At 39.4% G+C, this 21837-nt stretch overlaps 1 protein-coding gene across 1 annotated transcript; it reads left to right on the top strand.

Moving 5' to 3' along the window:
* The first annotated feature begins 6907 nt into the window (after positions 1-6907).
* LOC128356941 (dystroglycan 1-like) lies at positions 6908-20246 on the top strand. The gene is made up of 3 exons (XM_053317130.1): positions 6908-7155; positions 14573-15138; positions 16360-20246. Exons 2-3 carry the CDS (start codon positions 14716-14718, stop codon positions 18667-18669), a joined length of 2733 nt encoding a protein of 910 aa, XP_053173105.1. The 5' UTR covers positions 6908-7155; positions 14573-14715; the 3' UTR covers positions 18670-20246.
* Positions 20247-21837: the final 1591 nt, after the last annotated feature.

Here is a 21837-nt window from a genome sequence, read left to right as displayed (position 1 = left end):
GCTCAAAAGCAAACTGACTATGTTGATAATGGAGGAAACATTGGTTGCATAAATTATTTTCCAGCAAGTCAGAGCTTCAAGGAGTCTTTAATGTATGCCTCCGACCATACTGTAAATACACAACACAAAAATGTTTGTTTTGGTCACTGATTAACTTAGAATACAAATGTATTTACACCAGCATTGCGATACTGATTGGAACTATGTTTTTCTCTGTATTTTTCCCCCTACCATATTGCAGAGAAAAAGCATGAAGTCCATTGACACACGGACATATTAACACTATTCATTCAGATAAATTGTTCTACAGATACAATGTGATTTTCTTTGAAAAAGAGTATGTCTTCCCCTCACTTGAGCCTGAGGGGATAACGGAAAAAGATCCTCAAGGTTTTGTTTGTCTGCACATGCCTATGCACATTCCAGGAATGTGGAGAATGGCGCACAGGCGACAAGAGAGGCCTTGTATTTGTAGGTCTATCTCTTGCCCACCCTGTAGATTAGCCTCTTATCTGTTAAATGAGACAGTGCCGACGGATTTGGATAACAGGACTTTGGCATCAGCACCACACTCCCTGCGCTGAGAGCTCTGCTGTATCACAGAGAGTCCCTGTGCAAGAGCTAAGCAGCACAGACAGCCTTGGACCAAGCAGTGGGTGGATATGGGGAGCCACATAATAGGCAGCCTCAGATGCTGCCATTCCTTCTCCTTGAACGCTGTTTGTTTTTTTTTCTCCTAGACGGCTCTTATCATATATATGACTGCAACATGGGATTACGAGTGATACACCCCAGAGTCTAAATTCAATTCACACTTTCCCACATATCACCTGGATGGATGTGTGGGTGTGATTCCCGTAGCCGTTGACTCATTTCATCACAGTCTGTGCTGTTACCATGTGACTAGCCAGGCAATAAGACAGGCTTGAAATGCATCCTCAAGCTCTGAGTCATGATTTGATCTGGCTTGTAGTGTCCCTCATCCCAGGCCGGAATTGATAGGTAGTGTTAAGTGCACACCTGGGACCTGACGTCGGGTTCTCTCTGCGCCTTCTACCCATTTTCATCCTCCCCAAACCCAGGGCCCCAGCCAGATATTAAAGCACTAGTACAGCTCCACACACTTGCCAGCCACACAGACTTACTGAGACAGAGCTGCCTGCCACGTTAAGTGTGAGTGCCAGTCACCGTCAGGTCCAATGGACAAAACTGGAGCACATTCCTGGGACCTTACATGATCTTGCTAGTTAATAAATCTCTTAGCCCGCCAAGGATGGAAAACACAGCAAGGTGATGATTATCTGGACTATAGGGGTAACAGGAGAGGACACGGAGTCAGGTTACACCGCAAAGGCTTGTCACTCCGTAGAGGGACTTGACTCTCTAAGATACTGTATGTAGGCCACATACTTTAGATAAGTCTCACATCCAAGGTTGAGGGACTGTATGAAATAAAAAAGGAGGATATTTAGTTCACATCACTTCATAGTCTATCATTTTAATGCTGACAATCATTGATTCCTTCAATGGTAATTTCACCAAACAAAATAGGTTTACCTGTTTGATTGTGATTGATCACTTTAGATATCAAACAGGTGAACTGCTAATAGTCACAAAATAAGGAGTTAATGAGAACTTGTTGGTGAATATGGTATCATAATGTGCAAAAGGTTTCAAACTTAATACTGTGTAATCATGCTAAAGCACTGCTAGATTGGGTTAATGGTATTTCAGGTAACTGCTTAAGTGTTGCAAAACACATTTAGGGGCTATTGAAGGAGTATTCAGTCAACGGGTTTTGATGTGATTACTGCTCTTTATTGAGGTCATCTTGTGGCCATTGCATTCGCTGATTTCTAAATTTGCTGATGTCCTCTTGATGTGTTTCAGAGTCATTAGGCCTGTTTGTCTCCGATAACAAAACTATTACCCCAGTCACAGAGGCCATTAGGGGCTTTTCCTCAGATTTCCATTTAGTAAGAGGTCTCTTCAAGAGCCGTTTACCCTGTAATGGAGGAGTCTGGTCCAACATACAGAACTGCTAATGACCATTCGCCTGTAATTGCCATCTGAGTCTCTGATGGTGGATTAATTATGCAGTGCAATTTCCAAATTATCTGCTAACTTGCCTCTTGCAAGACTCGGTTGTGATTAATTTACACTGAAATACATGTAAATATGACAAGATGAAACAACAAATCCCAATTTGCAATTCCGTTTTCCATAAAGAGGATGCTTTCACTGGGTAAGGGTTTTCTAACAATCCACCTTAGTGTAAACATACACGAGTGATGATGGTACCTCTTGAAAAACCTTATTTGTGCTGAGCACTGAGAACAGATAACCTGGGGCAGGCACAAACAGGAATAGTGCTCTAGTCTAGGCGCTGCGCTGAAAGGAAATCCTCCTTCTTCCTGTTCTATTGTCATCTCAACAAAACAAGTAACGGAGCAAGCAGGCAGACACCCACTGCAAACCAAAAACAAAACTTTTTAACAGGTAAATGTGTTCCTGAAACATTCCTGCAAATTATTGTAGTATGGTGTAGTAGTGTAGTATTGTAGTATGGTGCAGATATTCTAAATCATTATTGTGACAAAAAGAAAAACCGTGAAGGTGAAAGAGAAATCTGTGAACACAACATATAAAAAGTACAAAGGGTCTTTCCGTTTGTTATTAAGTAAAGCCGAGAAGGGCTGTCTAAAGTAATCTACGATTGTGAGAGAGGGGAGATTGGCTCCATTGAGGGTCTCGCTACTCAGCCAACCCTCTCAGCGGTCCAACAGTCCACTCAGAATAACCCTTCTAATAAGTCACTTGGAAGAAAATGTGGGGAGTCAGCTGATTCCTAATCCGCTCTCTTTCTAGCTCTGTGCTCACACATCGAGAGTCAGATTGATATGTGCAATCACATGAAAGCCCCCGTGTGGTGGGGCTATCATGGTCTAGTGGACCTGCAGGTGTTTTTGTGTTTGTGTGTTTTGGCAAATTGAAAGCACGGTGATACATTTGCAAAGGAAATCCCTCATCCATATTATACTTCAAGTGTAAACAATAGATTGAAAGCCAACACCAGCTGCTAGACAATGCATGTTTTCTTTTCCACTGACATTGATGCAATTTGCATGTTATGCCTGTACTGGTGATATATTCATTAGATTTAGAGACAATTAAGATATAACATGATTAGAAAAAGATTATCAGAAGTCTGGATGTGATACATGAAGTAATGTCATTACTTGTGCATATTTACTATGAAAAGAATGTTAATTCTCATATTCAATTTATTCTCTCAAGTCTACATACAGATGCTACGTGTGTGCTCTGCTTTTCATGCTGTCGCCTTGCAGGGGTGAGCAAAGAGTCAGGGGGATTCAGATGATTGACAGGTCTGTGAACTATTACAGACAGGCTCTGTTTCTCTATCTTAAAATCCTAATCATGCTCGCCAAAGGGTTTTATTAGTATATGATGGTGCTTTCGTTGCTGCCATGAACATCAAGTCACTTTTTGCTAAGAGATATTCACACAGTTTATAATGTATGATGATGGCATCACATAAATGGTACCACACATTTCACACACATATTTTCTGTGGAATAAAAGACATCTAATCATTTGCTAGCAAAGTAAATGATAAGAATGGCCATTTCCACTATGTTTTATTTGGCAGCGTAATGACAACTGTGACTGTGGCTTCATTTGAAATTTCGTAGTGTGCTGCTTGCCTCTTCCTCAATGCTGGCTGTCAGTCTAAGAGTTGTTACTCTTTTTATAAACTTGTCCCTCCTCTTTCAAGTATTGTTCCCAATAGAGCTTGTGCCCTATTTAAACCGATAATAATGCAGGATAATATAACCTCTCATTCATGAGCTCACAGAGATCTCAACAAAGAAACATCACCTTCTTTGTGTGCATTTGTTCCACCTTCAAAGGGGAAAGTAAGAAGTCGTCAAGGTGAGGAAAAGTAATCTCAAGGAATCTTTTGCAATACAGAATGCTGTAAATCAGGAAGTGGTTTGAAGGGTTGCTCCACATATCTAGCAACTTCTTTCAAGACCAATAATGACTGTTGCACTGTATGTAGATAACAGTAATAAAGTTTCATAAGAGATGTCAAACAGTATTTAATTTCAATGGCTGCTTAATCAACAAATAGCAACGGTATTAAAAGACATTTGTGAGTTGTTGGTTTTTTCCCCCCAGTGGATCTAATATGTGTTTTGATTTTGAAAAGGGACCAGACAATGACTACATACTATATATCTTAACGATTAACATTTAACATGACAACACAACACTTCATCCTTGATCTTTTAAATCATTTAACAACCACATGCTGGCATCTTGTGACTCAAATGTCTTCACTCAGCAGTCAAGTGTTTTTCTGAGACTGAATGCATTGATGCAAATGCACATTGTTGCAAACTGTGTGCAACATGGTTGTATGATAACCTTTTGTACTAACCTGCCCTACATACCTTGTCAATGACATTCCCACAGTTTCCCTCATCCAGCTGATGTTTGCTTCCTTTGATTTTCACCCATGACGTTCTGTGTATAGATAACAAAATCAATAAAGACTTTTAAAAATCTTTTTTTGGAAGGATGTGGACGTGTTTTGAAGATCAGATTGTGCAAACATTGGCGCCATTTTTCACCTCTTTGTTTTTGCACAAACAAAACATGTGGCAGTTGTTAATCATTTCAACACCCCTCTTTGAACAAATTCAACCTTTAGACCCTAAATGACTCTACCTTTTTCTGAAGAAAACAGGAGCAGCCATAAACGTGTTTGCTTTACAACCAGCGTTGGAAAGTAACCAAGTACATTTACTCATGTATATAAGTATAGTTTTGAGGTACTTGTACTTTGAGTATTTCCATATTCATGCGACTACTTCTACTCCACCACATTTATTTTGCCTGCTTTAGTTAATTTTCAAATGAAGATTTAACACAACTGATAATATGATAAGCTTGTAAAATACAACACATTGTTAAAGATTAAACTGGTGGTTTACAGCCTTTGTGGTTTTTGATGTCTGTGTGTAGCCGTGTGTAGTCTGGGTCACATGTCAGATGTCTATGAGTTGATAACAGCGCAATCAAATATTGCGTTTTTCCTCTAGACGTTGTTTGATTTCAATAAAGGTTCAGAGAAAAGTCCAAACCAGAAAACACATTTGTGTATCAAAACTTTGTTTTTTCTTCTTTCCTCTCACATTAATCATCTCACGACTCCTCAGATTTATCTTGTGACCATTTTGGAGGGGCCTGACCCCCAGATTGAGAACCACTGGACTAAACTAGCTAACTGTGTATAAAGTTGGTCAAACTAGTTCCACCTCCATTAGCTACAACAGTAACATGCTGCTCTAACACTGATGCTTCAGTATTAATAATAAAATTATGCCATATTTTTAAATTAAAATATAAATGAGTACTTTTACTGTTATACATTTTGCTGCTCAACTTTTATTTAAGTAGGATTTTCCATGCAGGACTTTTACTTGTAATGGAGTATTTTTTACATCGCTATATTGATACTTTTATTAAAGGATCTGAACAGACTACTTCTTCCACTATTTATGATTAATATATTTCACTATTTTGCTCTTACAATAAACCCTGTGGGAGATGATATAAAGCACAGAGACATCCCTTCAGGATGTATTTAACAGTTAGTACTTAAAAAGGGAAAAGCCACTGTGATAAGTGCTGGTCAAAGAATTGGTGTTTAAAGGGACACATTACACTCACATTTCGCTGTCCTCGTTGATGCAAAAAGGCTATACGGTTAATTTATGGAATAACTTTTCGCCATTTATGTCATTCCAAAATATTATTGTGTCTATTATGTTTAGTTGAATCCTCTTTGTTGCATAATATTTCATCATTCTATCCTGTGTGTTTTTTTTAAATTGTCATCAAGATAAGCCAGTTCTCTGTAAAGTAATTTCAGATGTGATGAAAGGACCAATACATACAGTAGATCTAACTTTTAGGTTCAAGCTTTCAATTTTCAGCTGTGATAAGTTATGATTATGTCTGTAAGTCTTTGTACTACATGTTGTAGCAAATAGAACTAATTAGTTGAATTTTTCCCATGTAAGTTATCTTCATGCAAGACAGAAGACAAAGCCCTGAAGGCCCTGGCCTTGACTGTTGGCTGATAGTTGCTAAGCAAAGTCACAGGAGGAGGAAGCAAAGCTATTAAATGTTACGCATTTTTTTCTATCTATTTGTCTTATCCCCGGAATATGATTATAAGACCAACACTGTGTCCTGCATAAATCAAAGTAAACTGTGGCAGCTTTTTCATTATCAAAGTGTTAAGAGAAATGTAGTCTGAACATCTTTACATCCTTAAAATGAATATATGATGCCAATGATTTCAAGGTCTAAAAATGTTGCAAAGTATAATCCTACAAAGTATTACTCTTTACTATTCACAACTAATAAATGGTGTTGAATGTTTATCCCAAAGCTATTATGCAGCCTTCTAGTAAGCTGTAGGAGCCTGAAGACAAGTAGACACACTGAACAGTAATATTCACTGTGTATTAACTTTGCAGAATAAAGCCACCCCAGCTCCCACCTTTCACTTCACTAATTATCATCATGACAGTCAGCTCAAGAATAAGTAATTGCCTCGCTCAGGTTGGAATAAAATGCGTGGGGATGCGTGATCATGATCATCAAATACAGCGCTTTATAACTTGCGAAGTGATTTAAACGCAGCCATCAACACACTGCATTTACGCAGCCTAATGTAAGTGTGTGCACCAGTGCATCGTTTCACCTGCACGTCTCCAAATCAAAGGCGGAGGCGGAGTCATACTGGTGCACACACACAAACACACACGACTGGCCTCAACCTGTAGACCTGTCTGCGAGGAGGACAGAGGCAGCAAGGGAGGAGTAGTTAGTTACCGACATAATTATGATACAGAGGAGAGAACTATCTGTACACTGACCAAACTGGAGAGATATATCTGTTGCCTTCACTGTGCACACACCCTACCAACTACATATCTGTGGCGTTAAGGGGTGAGCGCATGTTTAATGGCATTTGAGAAGACTCCGCGGCGCTCTCCGGGTGGAAGAGGAGACATTACGGCGCGAGTTAGCTAACGTTAGCTCGCTAACAAGGTCAGTTTGAGTTTTGGCTTGTGTCGCTGTCTTAGCCTGTAGCGTCCTTAAAAAACGCTACCCTGCTTACTCGGCTCATTAACAGCATTAGCACGGGCACCCGTCCCCTGACAGGACAGGTAACCAAGCTATGTTTGCCATCAGCATACTCACTCTCTATCTCTCTCTCTCTCCCCATCTTCTCTCTCTCTTTCGGTGTTAGCTTGTTATAGTTAGCCACACTCGGCGGCTATCATCGCTCCGTCCAGTCGACTTTGAAAGTGATGGGGGGGTAAATTAGCTCACGTAGCGCTGCTGTAGGATACCCACCAAGAAGCGAGCTTTTTTAAATTTTATTTACAGTATTAGTAATGCTGCCGGGATTAGCTGGCGTTAGCGGTAATAGAGAGAGACGGGTAGTTGTGTGGTGCTTGTCCAAGCAGCAGCAGCAGCCGCTCGCCTAGAATAAAACAGGTGCATCTCTGCGCTAGCGACGGGCAGATGCTCGGGGTAGCACTCTTATTATATATATTTGTATAGGATTAGTAGTTTTAACATATTAAACGCAATGCCAAGAAATAATACCCCCTCACCATAAAGATAGAGTTAATCTACTGTGGGCTGCTAAATGATTTATCAAGGTTGTAAGGTGGCGTTATATCGTTTATTTAAAAAAAGGCCTCATGCACAGCTGAAAACGGGCCCGGATGCTAACTGGGGGTTTTAGTCACCCAGCTAGCTAAAAGATAGGGGCTGAAAGGCTGGCACAAATTCATGATAATCCTATTCATCATGGTTGTAATTACAATACCGATGTTTGTTTTGTTTTTTTTATAAAGCAACAAAGCGACATCTGCTTCCATCAAACCACCGTGTAATGGTTAGGGGCATTATTTGGGAAGGGCTGGATTTAGCCTAAATTAGTGTTAGGTAGCGTGGATTTTCCAAAGCATTTTTGTTTTAAATGTTACAGCAGGTCCAGTAGCTTTGCTTTAATATCATGTGGTGTGTGTCAAATACTGCAATATAAAGACTTAAACATGTGTTGCTAGCAGTAATAAATCGTTAGCTTGTTAGGTTGTGAAAATCATCACAATACATCACAACAGCAGCTAATTTTCACATATTGTAGTGTCACTTGTTGGAGAGCTTTACTGAGATTTGGCGTTACCATTGTTTAACACTTCGAACTTTACCTTTCCTCCAGGATATAAATTACACCAAATGTTCATAAAAATATACACAGAAGTGATTTGTTGACTTCCAGCACCGGGTTTTGACAGTAGTCCAGTTTTCCTGTAGCGTTTTAAACGAGTTGCTACAGTATCAGGTCAACATGCCAGGTTCACAAGTTTGTGTTTTTTGCTCCACATATTTCATTACTTTTATTTGAATAGTATACGAGGGGCAACACAAGGGAAGACATCCAATTGCAAAGCAAGCTTGTCTTGTGGATATGTTTGTTATTCAGCTCATGCACTATGGAGAGGCTGCTGGATGTGGTACGTCAATTCAATTGGCCCTGAGTGCCACTGTGCATCGGTGCCCTAATTATTTTTGATGGTTTTCAAGATTTAACTACTGTTCAACTACAGACAGCATTACAGACAGCATGGGTACTATGGTTGTAAACTGCCTCCCTCTTCCACAGTAGTGCAGACCTCAGTGAAATGGGCAGAAATCTCCCACACTTAAGGTCTGTGTCATTGTACTGTTGACGATCAATAAAAAGGGTTTTGTCCTAGAAAGTGAGGTTTCAATTGAGGTTTCGAGTTTTGGTGTATACACAGCTGGAAAATGCACACCATGTATTATTATCAGCCCCCTGTTAGTAACACTTTTTAAACCTTTATTTTAGCACTGGGGCTTGTATTTCTTACATATTCAAGCAAGGGTGCTATATAACTGAGCCCCAATGCTGTTGTAAAGAAATTGTCAGGAGGATAACAACAAGGAATAATTATCCCCTCTATGAGGAATGTGAAATGTGATTAAGGCAGGTTTTGTTTTTCTTAAACTAGACTTCGAATGTGTGCTCTATTCTTAGACCATTTTATAGGCACAGTAAAAATTATTCATGCTATACTCAAAGCATATAAAGGCCAATTCTCTCAACTACAGGTAATATTGCTTAATCTATTGCTAATCTTTTCTTAAACCATGTTTTAAATTTTGACCTTTTCTTCAAATGTTGAGGTTTACTGATCTCAATCACTTAACTATTATGGATTATATTAATATTGCTTTTGTTGTTCCTTTGAATGCCATGTTAGAAGACTGCAAATCAACATATTAAAACGTTTTACATTTCTTAATGAGATGTTGTTTGAATCGGGTTTTTGAATTACTCACACGCTGTGAAATGAGATCATGGTAGAATCTAGGCCACATTGTGGAGAGCTCACTTTGATGCTCAGATGTTGCTTTTTTTTTTCTTGTGTGTGTTGCAACAGCCTGAGGTGAGGTGTAAGTGTTCATTCTGAATTAAGTTGAGCCTATGGGCAAAACCTATTTTCATGTTAATGTTTGTGTTTTACATTAAAACACAAATGGATAGATTATTCAAGCAATAAGTTTTTGTCTTCATACTCAGTTTGCTTTTTTTTTTAGGTCTTTTGAAGATCCTGTATCCTTGCATGGCCTTGTGCCTTTAAGTCTATTAGTGCTTTTTGTCTCGAGCCACAGGGTGTGTAGAAAGCAGGCGGGGAGTTCCGGTCCTCTGAAATGAGGCCAACGCGGAAGTAACGTAGAACTGCTTTCTAGCAAAAGGCCACCAGGGGGCGACCGTTTTGGTATCAAAAGGACTTCCGTCTCATTACAAGTCAATGGAGAATTCACCAACTTCTCACTTGATTTCTAACCTCAGTAAACGTTTGTGTGTCAATCGCTAGTTTAAAGCTTTCAATACAGTATAATGTTCATTTGTGAAATTTTGGCCTCCCTGATTTTATATTTGATAAAGCAGGGTATGCATTAGGGCGTGGCTACATTGTGATTGACAGATTGATTGCCTAATGTCCTTGCGATCCAGCCCTCGCAACCTATCGCAACATCCCCGCTCTGCCCATTGCTCCGCCCATGGCCCCGCCTCATACCCATATTCGTAGAATCCGTGTTTTTATTTTTCCCAGCATGCACCTAAAATTTTCGATGGCACTGCCCAGATTTGAAACTATTGGCTTCCGAGCAGCAGTCCACAAACCAATGGGTGACGTCACGGATGTTACGTCCATTTCTTTTATACAGTCTGTGGTAGAAAGAGGAGGAGTGGCTGTCATGGGGAGCAAATCTCACTCAACTGACTCAGTAGATAAAAATCCCAGATAAAGGTGCATGTTATGGGTTAGGTGGGATATGACTCAGTTGTCTGTGTATTTGCAAGTAGGAGTGTCAAGTTAGCAGAACTGATAAGCAGTCTGTCACTATGTTTTTTCACTCATGTACCAGATTGACTTTGTGTGCCTTTTTTTATGCTTGAAATATGTTTTCTTTTCGTAACGTCCATCCAGCATTTCAATTTACTGTGCATTCAGGATGCTGGAGGGTAACAGGAGCTCTGTGGATGTGAACCAATTGTATGTTATAGTTTTCCCAGCTGGCAGTCTAGTCATAACAGTGTACATCTGTGCCAGAAACACTGCACTCTGTTACTGCCATGGCACAGCAGTAAATAATAATGCCTCATATACACAGAAAGTCCTATACATAGATAACTCAATATGGTTTCAGTTGTTTTCTGTTTTGTGTGTTTTAGCCACTAATAGTAAATAATTTACTGACTCTTGAAGCCGCCTTTTTATATGGAGGTTTTGTCTGACGATGAATCATAGATCTTTAAATGCAACAGCAATGATTTGACCTATCTCGAGTACCAGTAAAGAGATTTTGGATCATTACAGTTATATGGTCAGATTGGAAGAATGTGTGTAGCTGTTGTAAAAAGGAGTGGAGGAGAGGGATCATACTTGAATCCATATAAACCAAAGTTTTGTCTTCTTTGTTTGAATTTTGTCGGGTAGGAGTTTGACAGGTTAATCGAAGGCTGAATATTTATTCGTCAAAAAGGTTTGCGATTATTTAAACTGCCCGATTCATAGTAGTGCAGAACACCTATACAAAGGCATACTTATCCTTGGTAAAATAAGAATAAAATGGCCAATCTTTTCAATATGTTTCAGCTTTGGGTTTATAGAAATTATAGTCACCACGCAGCCGCTGCAGGGTATGTTGTTCAGAGCTGTTTTTGTCAGTCCAGTAAATTTAAGCCTCGTTGGACAAAATTGCCACGACTGATGTCTTTGAAATCTTTTTGAAAGGATTATGTAAGATGATATGGGCACTGACACTCTGGTATTATGTTTAAAGGTTTAGGGACATTTTGATCAATTTTATTTCAGCTTTTTATCTTTGACACCTGTCTGAGCTTCAGAATAGAGGTCTGCACAGCATCTGCAGGGTTTCCAACTGTTCCTGTCGCTCCCCACAGAGAACCGGATCCTACCTGCAACAGTGTTCACCGCTGAAAATCTTTCAGGACCACCCAGCATAGAAAATACAGTTGGCCAACAGTTTTATCAGCCACCTTTTTTAACTACATGAATTTCAAACAAGCCATATTAAATAGTAAACCAAAAAAAAAAAAAACTTTCCGACAATGGGAACTAAAAGTAAATACAAATGTAATAAATTGTGTCCTAATGTTTTCAGATGAGTTGATGAAAGTTTCTTAAAAAACAGATGCAAACCAGATGTTTTGAATGTCAGATGTTATTGTCAGGATTTGGATTTAGATGGTAAATCTGCTTAATGTTGTTTTTTCAAGATTTAAACAAAATGTAACCAATTGTCTGTCTAATCTTTTTTTTTTTTTTTTTTTTTGAGATTTCTTTTAGCTAGACTTTTGCTAATGTGACCCACAGTATACAAAAATGGACATATTTTTAAATTTTTGTGCAGCTGATACACATTTTTGTATACACAAATGTACAAATTTGACCTGTATTTATTTAAACCTTAAACACCTGTTCAGGGTCAAATTTGACCCACTTTTACATCTGAGAGATAAAAATACTTTTTTAGTCTGAAATGTGATAGTTTCCTCTAATGTGACCCAGAATATACAAAAATGGAAATTATATTTGACGCTAGAGCTGGGAAATATGGACAAAATCAAATATCACAATATTTTAGACCAAATACCTCTATCCATATTGCAACAATATTGTAGAGTTGGCTGTTGATGCTTTCACAAAATATTTACACTATGAAATGTTTGATAAATAATCATCAGTAATGTGGATATAATGACAAAGTGGGTAAAAGGTACATAAAAGAACAGCTAGAACAATCTGTGAAGTTCATAAAATAATATATTTTACTATAATGCAGCTTTAAAACCAGGAAAAGACGACTCTGATGACATATTGTGATATTAAGATATCCAAAATCTAAGACGATATCTAGTCTCATATCACGATATTGGTATCATTTCAATATATTGCCCAGCCCTATTTGACGCATAAGAGTGTTCATTCTTCACATTTAATTTAATTTGTTGAGATATCTCTCATGTTATGTGACATTGGACCATAATATAGTGGCTTTTAATAGTTTTTATAGGTTTTTTTTTCAGAATAAGTGCTGTCATGGTCGGGTCTCCCTCGGAAAAGAGATTTCAATCTCAAGGGGCTTCCTAATTAAATAAAGGTTAGGTTCAAGAAAAAAAATAGTCACAGGGACCAAACCACATCTTTTACATTTATACTTTTAAACTGCATTTTTCTCTCTCAGAACGGGTTCTTACATTGTGCTGTCTGACCACGTCAGTAATCCTTGTTATTCTGAACGGCTTTACTCAAAGGTGGAGTTGAAAGACGACCATGACAAAGAGGGGAGTGGGAAGGGGATACGTGGTGGTATCATCTCGTCATTAGTCATTCTGATAGCAGCAACACTACAGGGTAACCAGGGTAGCCAGACTACCTTGGCTAAGCTGGCTAGCATACACCCATTAGCATGCTATAAGTTGCGTGCTGCCAGAAGGTTCCAGGTAGAACTTGTGCCCTAGAATAATTGTTCCGCACGTTGGACTAAGTGGATTTTTAAACTATTGTGACAGTAATTGTTTGGATCATGGAGCATATTCTTTTGTCCGACTGCATGCAGCGAACCGTAACATTCATACCGTGACAGTTTGGGATGAAATTTACGTGGCGTTAAACCTCTAACTTCTTATGATTCATATAGATATTGCAGGCGTTAGTTTAAACAGAATAAAATATTTTAAGGCGGATCGATTGATTTCATGGTGTAGATTCTAAGCTAAGAGGCTATGAATTACATATATTTTAATTAGACCCTCCTGTAAGAAGTCTCCTCCTTTGTGATTTGGAGGAGTTTGAAACAGGCAATATTTCGAGGCGTACAAGTTGACGTCATAATCTTGTGCCAGTCAGACATTAGGATTCCAGGCAACTGGCTGACCCTCCTCTGCCTGTTTCTGAGTGCTACAGGATTGGGGTTGGCTGGGTCAGCACAATAGAGACTCATAATTCCCAACCCCCAGGGCACCTAATTAAAACTTACAACCAAGACAAACAACCTTTGACACAAATGCATCTCATGAGATTCGCTATTACTGAAAATGCCATGACAGAGAAGTGAAGATCAGTGGGAGATCAACATGTCCTTTTTTAATGATGTTTATTACTGTGAAACTACAAGTGTATAATGGATTCTGGCACAAATAACCATAAAACTTCATCACACTTTATTTCAGTAGTCGTAGACTATATTTATCTCAACATTGATAAAATTGCATACGTCTTTGAGATGAGTGTTTTTAGCTGGTCTTCCTACTTTGATTTATTCTAAATATTGCCTCAGTTATAAATTATGGTGGGAGACAAACACTGTGTGAAATAACTCCCTCTTTCACTCATTTATCAGTCCCTATGTAATAGACACTCAATAGTTTACTGTACTGTGAACAGTAAATTGGATTTTTGGACATTTACATTGACGTGTGTTGTGTCGCCCATCTTATTTATTTTCATTTATATAAATGTGGTAGATTGCATTGTGGGATTGCTAGCAGATTGTACATAAATGTACATACATTTGGACACTCAAATAAAATGGCAGACAGTAAAGTGTACTCTAGTAAATAAGGATTAAATTTAGACACAGAAAAAGTTGCAGTATCAGGTCTTTAAAACGTTGGCGCTGCACTGTTAAATTCATTTTATGCAGTTTTAGTATGTAATATACAAACTATGTTGTTAGTATTGGGGTGGGGAGCTCAGAGTGTTATGACTTTGTACTAGCAGGAGCTTTTTGCTCAGCAGTAATACGACTTGTATGTTTGCACTGATGCTTTTTTCTATTTGTCACTTTGTCATGCTCATGTTTGTTCTTTTTGTTTTTTTTCCTCTTGTAGCTGCCTGACATGGCTGTCTAACAGGCTGCCAAAGATCTCCTATATGGATCACAGGGGACTACAAAGAAAAAGCACCGTCTGTGAGCATAGCCAATAACTAGCAAATCTGACCCACAAGCATATCATCAGACTGATTTCAGTGCATGTGGCCTCTTCAGTTGTTCATAGACATCTTTTGGGCAGCCCAAAGGCCTCTTGCTATGCACTATAAACGGAGAGACATGAGCTGTGGGAATGCTGGGAGGAGCAGGCTTCTTTCGAGCAGGACTATCTCCCTGGTAATAGGGCTTCTGGTGACCATGGCCCGCGGTGCTGCACCAGAACAGCAAGAGACACTGGTGGAGATTATTTCTGTGGAACTAGAGGCATCCATGCAGTCCTCTGTACTCTCTGAGCTCCAGGCTGCTGCATCCTCAGTTGGTGAAGGGCCACCTACAGCTATCGCAGATTCCTCTGCAAAGAGTGGGGGTGTGCACACTGGCATCCCTGATTCCTCTGCAATCGTGGGTCAGGTGTTTCAGCTGAAGGTTCCACCAGGACCTGCCAATGCAAGCTGTAATGTTTATGTAAGTACACTAAACATAAATCTGAAAATTTTATGTGGGAAATGTTTGCCATGTAGTCCGTCATAACATAATATAAAAGTGTTGGTAGTATTATTTATATTGCAAGTTATTTTATCTTGAATAAAGATATTTAATTAATGCTATTCTCATTAAGCACTCAATGAGAATAGCACTTCTGAGACATTTTATTTGTTTGCACGGACCTCACTCAGTCCATCATGTGAGTACACGACTAAAGGTTCACCTTAGACTGTCTCAGGAAACATTTCCTCTTTAACCAGGATGTTTAGGTGTACAGAATTGTGTACTAAACTGAACTGAAAACATCATTGCCCTAGCTATAATTTACAAATGTGTAATAGATGTTTAGGAATGTGAAAACAATTAAAAATGGGTATACCTAAAGATGTGTGCTGTTGTAAATGTTGTAAAAATATTTACTCAAACAACTAATTCTTATTTTTTTTAGTCTTTTTCACCAGTGGGAACTACAGTGGCCACTTTGACCAAAGTATTTGTTCTGTCTCAGTACACATACATAATATATTGTATTTATCCTTCAGTTTTGAACAGTTTTCAACTGCTGATTGAAGCTGACTATGGTGCAATTTGTTCCAGTCAGACTTATGAATGAGATGAGATTATTATTGGCCCAAGTTGGGATGCAGAATGATATCCTATCATACAGTAATAACTCACAATGAAGATTGATGACTCACATAGTTATTATGAATAGAAGCTCACTCTGCTTCCTGTTCATATTTGGCAAGATTTGATAAACTGAATGGAAATTGGAGTGGGTGGGATGGGGTTTAGAGAGATAGTCAAAGCTATTCTGTTTTTTACTCTAGGTCTGTGTTTGTTTTTCTGGTTCCTGTTTTTCAGTGGTTTTATAAAGGTTACGGTTTCTTGTGCAACTTCAATTTTAAACCAGATAATTAAAGACGAATGATCATTTGATCATTCATTCACTGTTGAAGTAGTTTCTCAAAATAGAATACCCCAAATCTCCTGGTTGCAACTTCACAACTGCTACTGCTCCTATACATACTTAGTGATTTTTAGATATCACTTAGGTCCTGGAAATGTTTCATGCTCATTTGTTATTATTTTTGATTTATTTAATGAAATACCTAATGAGTTTGCCTTTTTGTACTCTACTTATATCTCAGAAGTATCCTTATGGTATTAAATATTAATGTTCTGTATTTCCTTCTGTAGCTCACTGAGATGGGAAAGAACACTTTACCCTCCTGGCTATATTGGGACAAAGATAGCTGCATTCTGAGAGGCTTAGCCCTGGAGCAGGATAAAGGTGTGTATCATATCTTGGTGTCTGGAGAGGAGATAATTGAGAAGACTGGCAGCCAAGTGTTTCCCAGCACGGTCTTTTCTATTGAGGTATACCCAGAAGAGCGGGCAGACACTGAACCAGCCCTACTCACCCTACAGTCGGATATCAGCGGCCTCCAACCTTTCACCTGTGGCTCTGAGGACACTGTCACTGTCCTCACAGTCATACTGGATGCTGACTTGACAAAGATGGTTGCTGAACAGAGGGTCAACTTACTGGGCATTATGAGAAAATTCTCACATGTGCCATTAGAGCACATGAGGGTGGTCCCTGTTGTCAACAACCGCTTATTTGACATGTCTGCTTTCATGGCGGGGCCAGGCAATGCCAAGAAGGTGGTGGAAAATGGGGCCCTACTGTCATGGAAACTTGGATGTGCTCTCGACCAGAGTAGTATTCCTGACATTAGCAGCGTCCAATCTTCAGCCAAGGATGGGACCATGTCAGCCAGGCTGGGATACCCTGTGGTTGGGTGGCACATTGTCAACAAAAAGCCCCATGGAGTGAAACGGGTCAGACGGCAATTGTACAATACTCCTACTCCAGTGCCCTCCCTGCTTCCTCCAACTACTCACCCAGAGCCCCCTGTACGTGTTATTCCCACCCCAACTTCACCCTCCATTGCACCAGCAACAGACATCTCTGCACCCCCTGTCCGAGGCCCTTTGCCTCTTCCAGTGAAGCCCACTATGAGGGTCAGAGATCAGATAGCCCACACACCTGTCTTTGGACCTCCCCAACCTACCAGGGTGCTAGGAACTACCAGCACCATCCCCATCCAGCCTACCATGACTCGACCTACATTTGTGGAGGCCACTGCTTCTCCAACACCACCAAGCACCACCAAAAGGCCCAAACCCTCTGCCACAAGGAAACCCAAGAAACCCAAATCCTCCACCCCAGCTCCCCGGGAACCGAAGTCAACCACAGCTAAACCACCCAAACGCACCACTCCTCTCTCTTTGGCTCCAGACGTGAATAAAAACCCAGAGATCCGAAATGCTATTGATCAGGTGAATGCATGGGTTGGCACGTACTTCGAGGTTAAGATTCCTCCTGATACATTCTTTGACAAAGAGGATGGTACGACTGACAAGCTACGTTTGACTTTGAAGCAGACCCCCAAAGAAGCAGTGAGTGAAACATCTTGGATTCAGTTCAACAGCACCATCCAGCTGTTGTACGGACTCCCAGAGGAGCAGCACGAGGGGAAACATGAGTACTTCATGTTAGCCACTGATAAGGGTGGGAGGAGCATCATGGATGCATTTGAGGTTCGTGTCAACCGCTGGTCGAATAATGACAAACCATCAGTTGTATTTGCTGCTCGTTTCCATGGTGACCCTAAATCTTTAAGCAATGATGTCCATAAAAAGATTCTTTTGACCAAAAAATTGGCTTATGCCCTTGGTGATAGAAACAGCAGCACAGTAACCCTAAGAAGCATCACTAGGGGCTCTATAGTGGTAGAATGGACCAATAACAGTCTCCAGCAGAGTCCTTGTCCAAAGGACCAGATCACAATGCTCAGCAACAAGATCTCTGACCCCCAAGGCACGCCTAAACTGGCTTTCATCAAAGCCATGGAGCCTGAATTCAAACCTATTAATATATCCATTCGTGGCACAAATAAATGTCAAAGCTATACCTTCATTCCACCAGGAGAGGTGCCAGAGCCTGTTCTTCCTACTGTTACACCTTCACCTGGCACAGGGCGCAGGACCAAGGATGATGTGTACTTACACACAGTCATCCCTGCTGTGGTGGTAGCAGCCTTGCTGCTAATAGCAGGGATCATTGCTATGGTGTGTTACCGTAAGAAGCGTAAAGGGAAGATGACCATAGAGGAGCAGGCCACTTTCATCAAGAAAGGAGTCCCCATTATATTTGCAGATGAGTTGGATGATTCCAAGTCACCCCCGTCCTCCAGCATCCCTCTTATCCTTCAGGAGGAAAAGCCCCCTCTTCCCCCTCCAGAGTACCCTAACATGGCAGGCCCCCACAGTACCCTGCTCAACCAGGATCTGCTGGAGGAGTATTCTGTTTATCAAGATGATGATCCTAATGCCCCTCCTTACCAGCCCCCACCACCATTTACTGTCCCCATAGAGGGCAAAGGCTCTCGCCCTAAGAACATGACCTCATACAGGTCACCACCTCCTTATGTGCCTCCCTAACGCTCACTGGTGCTTTCAGTTTGGAAAGCAGGTGCAATGTAGGGATGCTTGTTGAAAACTACTACAGGAGTAATTTTACATGTGTTCAATGAAATGGCTTTGACTTTGTAGAGGAGCAGGCAACCATACTCATATATTTGACCATCACGGATAAGACACTGTATCAATTCTACTACTGGCACAGGGCAAATGGACGGGGAACAGTTCCAGCACTCTTTTTTTTTTTTTTTTTGTAATTGTTGTCCTTCAGATCTGCTTTTGACTTCTTGCATATTCTTATTTGTCTTTTTTTGCCAAGAAGAGTCAGTTGTATCTTCAATGACGTACTATTTCTATTGTATAGAAAATAATAAAGACGCAGGAAAGACTGACGCCCACGGGGCCTTTAAGTAGATGTCACCATGACAACAGACTTGAGGCTCTCCCTCACAATCTTAATCTTTGAGTTCCATATCACTCTTATCTGTCTTTTGGCTAGGTTTACTAAGATTTTGCACCTGTTATTTCTAGAGGGGAATGAAATAGAAAAAGCCAAACTGAAAGCATGAAACACTTTATTTACAAAGAAATCTGTTTGTTTTATTAGATCTTTTCCTGTTCTCTTCTATGCTTTGCTCCCTCTTGACAATAACATGCAAACCTTGCACTTATGCAAATTCTTGTTAAACCTTGCACTATGTGTCTTGCACAGAATTGAACGCAGTAGGTGGTAGTCCAGTATGAAGGAAAAAAAATATTCTTTTTGTATCCTTGAACTTGCCACATAACTGAGATTCCTCTGGTACTTGATCACAAAGGACATTACACTGATCACGCCTGTTGTAGATGTAGCCTAATTAAGTTACAAAACAAATAATGGCTTCTTTTCTTTTTTTCTTTTAAACATGTGTGCCACTGAACCTGCCTATGAGATGACTGGATTAGCTGTTGCCAAGGTAATGACAGCGGTCACAAGGCAAATTTTGTGCGGTTGCTACAACCGTAAAGAAGAGGCCAGTGGTATGCTGTGGTTCACAGCAGGATGAGAATTGCAACATAGTCAATGAGGTGGATCCACTGTCTTATATTCAGTTGGTTTTGTTAGTGTGAGGGGTGGGAGGGGGGCTCAGAGTTGCACTGTTATGTTTAGTGCACTGCCTGTTGTCAGTTCAAATGAGGCATGGGGACATGGGGATGTACATAATTGTGTGCCTGTGAAATTAAAGAACTCCATAATGTTAGTGTTTTATCAGTAAACCTAGTAGGGAAAAGGGAGGGCCAGAGTGGGAAATAATTTTATTTTTTAATTGTATGTCTAGATTTATGGTCACAATCATGAAAAAACAACAACTTTATAGTTTGCGAGGGTACAAAAGAACGTTTACCTACCCATCACAAAAAATAATAATGCATTATCTCAGTATGATGGGCAACAAAGAAACCACTACAATATGTGAATTATGTACATTTCATACCTGATATCACCATAAGAAAAAATGGTTAAAAATCTAATGTTTTTACTGAGTTTTTGATACAGTCTTAAACTTGTTTTATGAAAATATATTAATAAAATGTAATACTATTTGTAAAGCCTCAAAGATGGTGTAAAGTCTCTTTTTAATGGTGTTTTTTCTTTTTTCTTTTTTTTTTTCTTTTGGAAGTTGGAACTGGGTTTTGGTTCTTCCAGTATGTTTTCTAGAGTTTTAGAAGACGAAAATGATGATGAAAATATAATCATTATATAAGAAAATTGTGCCATCTTTACATGATTATTGGCATTGATTAGTGCTACAACAATTATTTGAATAATTGTCAGTCAATTGACAGAAATTTATTTGGGAGCTATTGTGATGGTTGAATAATCATTTAAGTCCTTAAACAAAAATATTTTCTGGTTCCAGTTTCTCAAATGTAAAGATTTGCTGTTTTGTGTGCTTTAAATGAGTGTATATTAAATATTTTAGGGATTTGGGACTATTGGTCATACAAAACAAGACATTTGAAGACATCGCCTTAGGTTTTGGACAGGCATTTTTCAATGGTATCTGATATTTTATAGAAAAATCAAGACCGTAATCAGCAGATGTATACCTTTTTACTCCATTTTTAGAGTTCAGTGCAAAGCGTGAAATATATTATGGTTAGTATTTTGAAGGTTTGATAAACAAGCTTGAAAGTCTTAATCCACATTGCTTTTCAAATTTATTAATCATCAAATGTGTGAATCTACAGTGCATGACACTGTTACATAGAACCTGTGGCATTTTGTAGCGTTGCTTTACAGTGTGTTGTCACGTTCTCCACAGAGTTTATAGAAATAGCCTCCAACGGTTGGCTGGTTTTGTTTATAGCGTGAGCCACACACTCTTTGTTGCAATAAACCAAATACACAGCGGGCAGCCCCGGTGAGACAGTGTGATATTTTAAGAGAAGTGCTCCTTTTCTGTGGCATTTAGGTGGGCAGTTAATCTTTTTTTGGCTCTCTGCTCCTACATCTCATGGAGAAATATCAATAACGATGACTAATATCTGCTCTCAAAATCTTCAGTGTAGAGCTTGTGTTATGATGGCTTATTCGAAAAGAGGTCAAAAACAGTTTCATTGGTTGGTGACACGTTGCAGACCCACGCTGCCTTGACAAATGTACATTTTCAGTACAAATTGAAATACATGGCATTTTGATTTGTTCTTGCCTTAAACGAAATTCTTTAACTGAAAGCTTTTTGATGTAATTTTAATAATGTTGGTGAGTAGTGCTTTATCATTAATTAATCAAGTTCTTAGTTTTGTACCTTTTCAGCTCCCACAAAATCACTGATCATATCCAGACTGATTTTCTAAAACATGATGTATTGCAATGAGGTGAAGACCTATAACCTCATTGTGCATACAATTCTAAGGCGTTATGTAAAATATGCTATGTCCATTAATCTGAGAAACAAAATCTTTCATTTCTTGATTGTCAATGCTGTAGTTGTTATCTGCCCTGCTCTCATTTGCTCGGTCTTACTAGTCTTAGATATTATAACACATAATTGGTAATAATGTGAGTTATGTTGCAAATTAAATGTTGCAATCATTTATCAATTAGCTACCAACAATCTAACTGTGGGCGACTAACTCATCTACAAAAGCTATCAGTGATACCGAACTTAAAAGCTCTGCTTCCTGCAAACACTGACTGTGAGA

The sequence above is a fragment of the Scomber japonicus genome, chromosome 4 (assembly GCF_027409825.1).
Source record: "Scomber japonicus isolate fScoJap1 chromosome 4, fScoJap1.pri, whole genome shotgun sequence".
Taxonomy (NCBI): domain Eukaryota; kingdom Metazoa; phylum Chordata; class Actinopteri; order Scombriformes; family Scombridae; genus Scomber; species Scomber japonicus.
The sequence above is the reverse complement of the archived record's forward strand: the minus strand, read 5'-3'. Positions and strand labels throughout refer to the sequence as shown.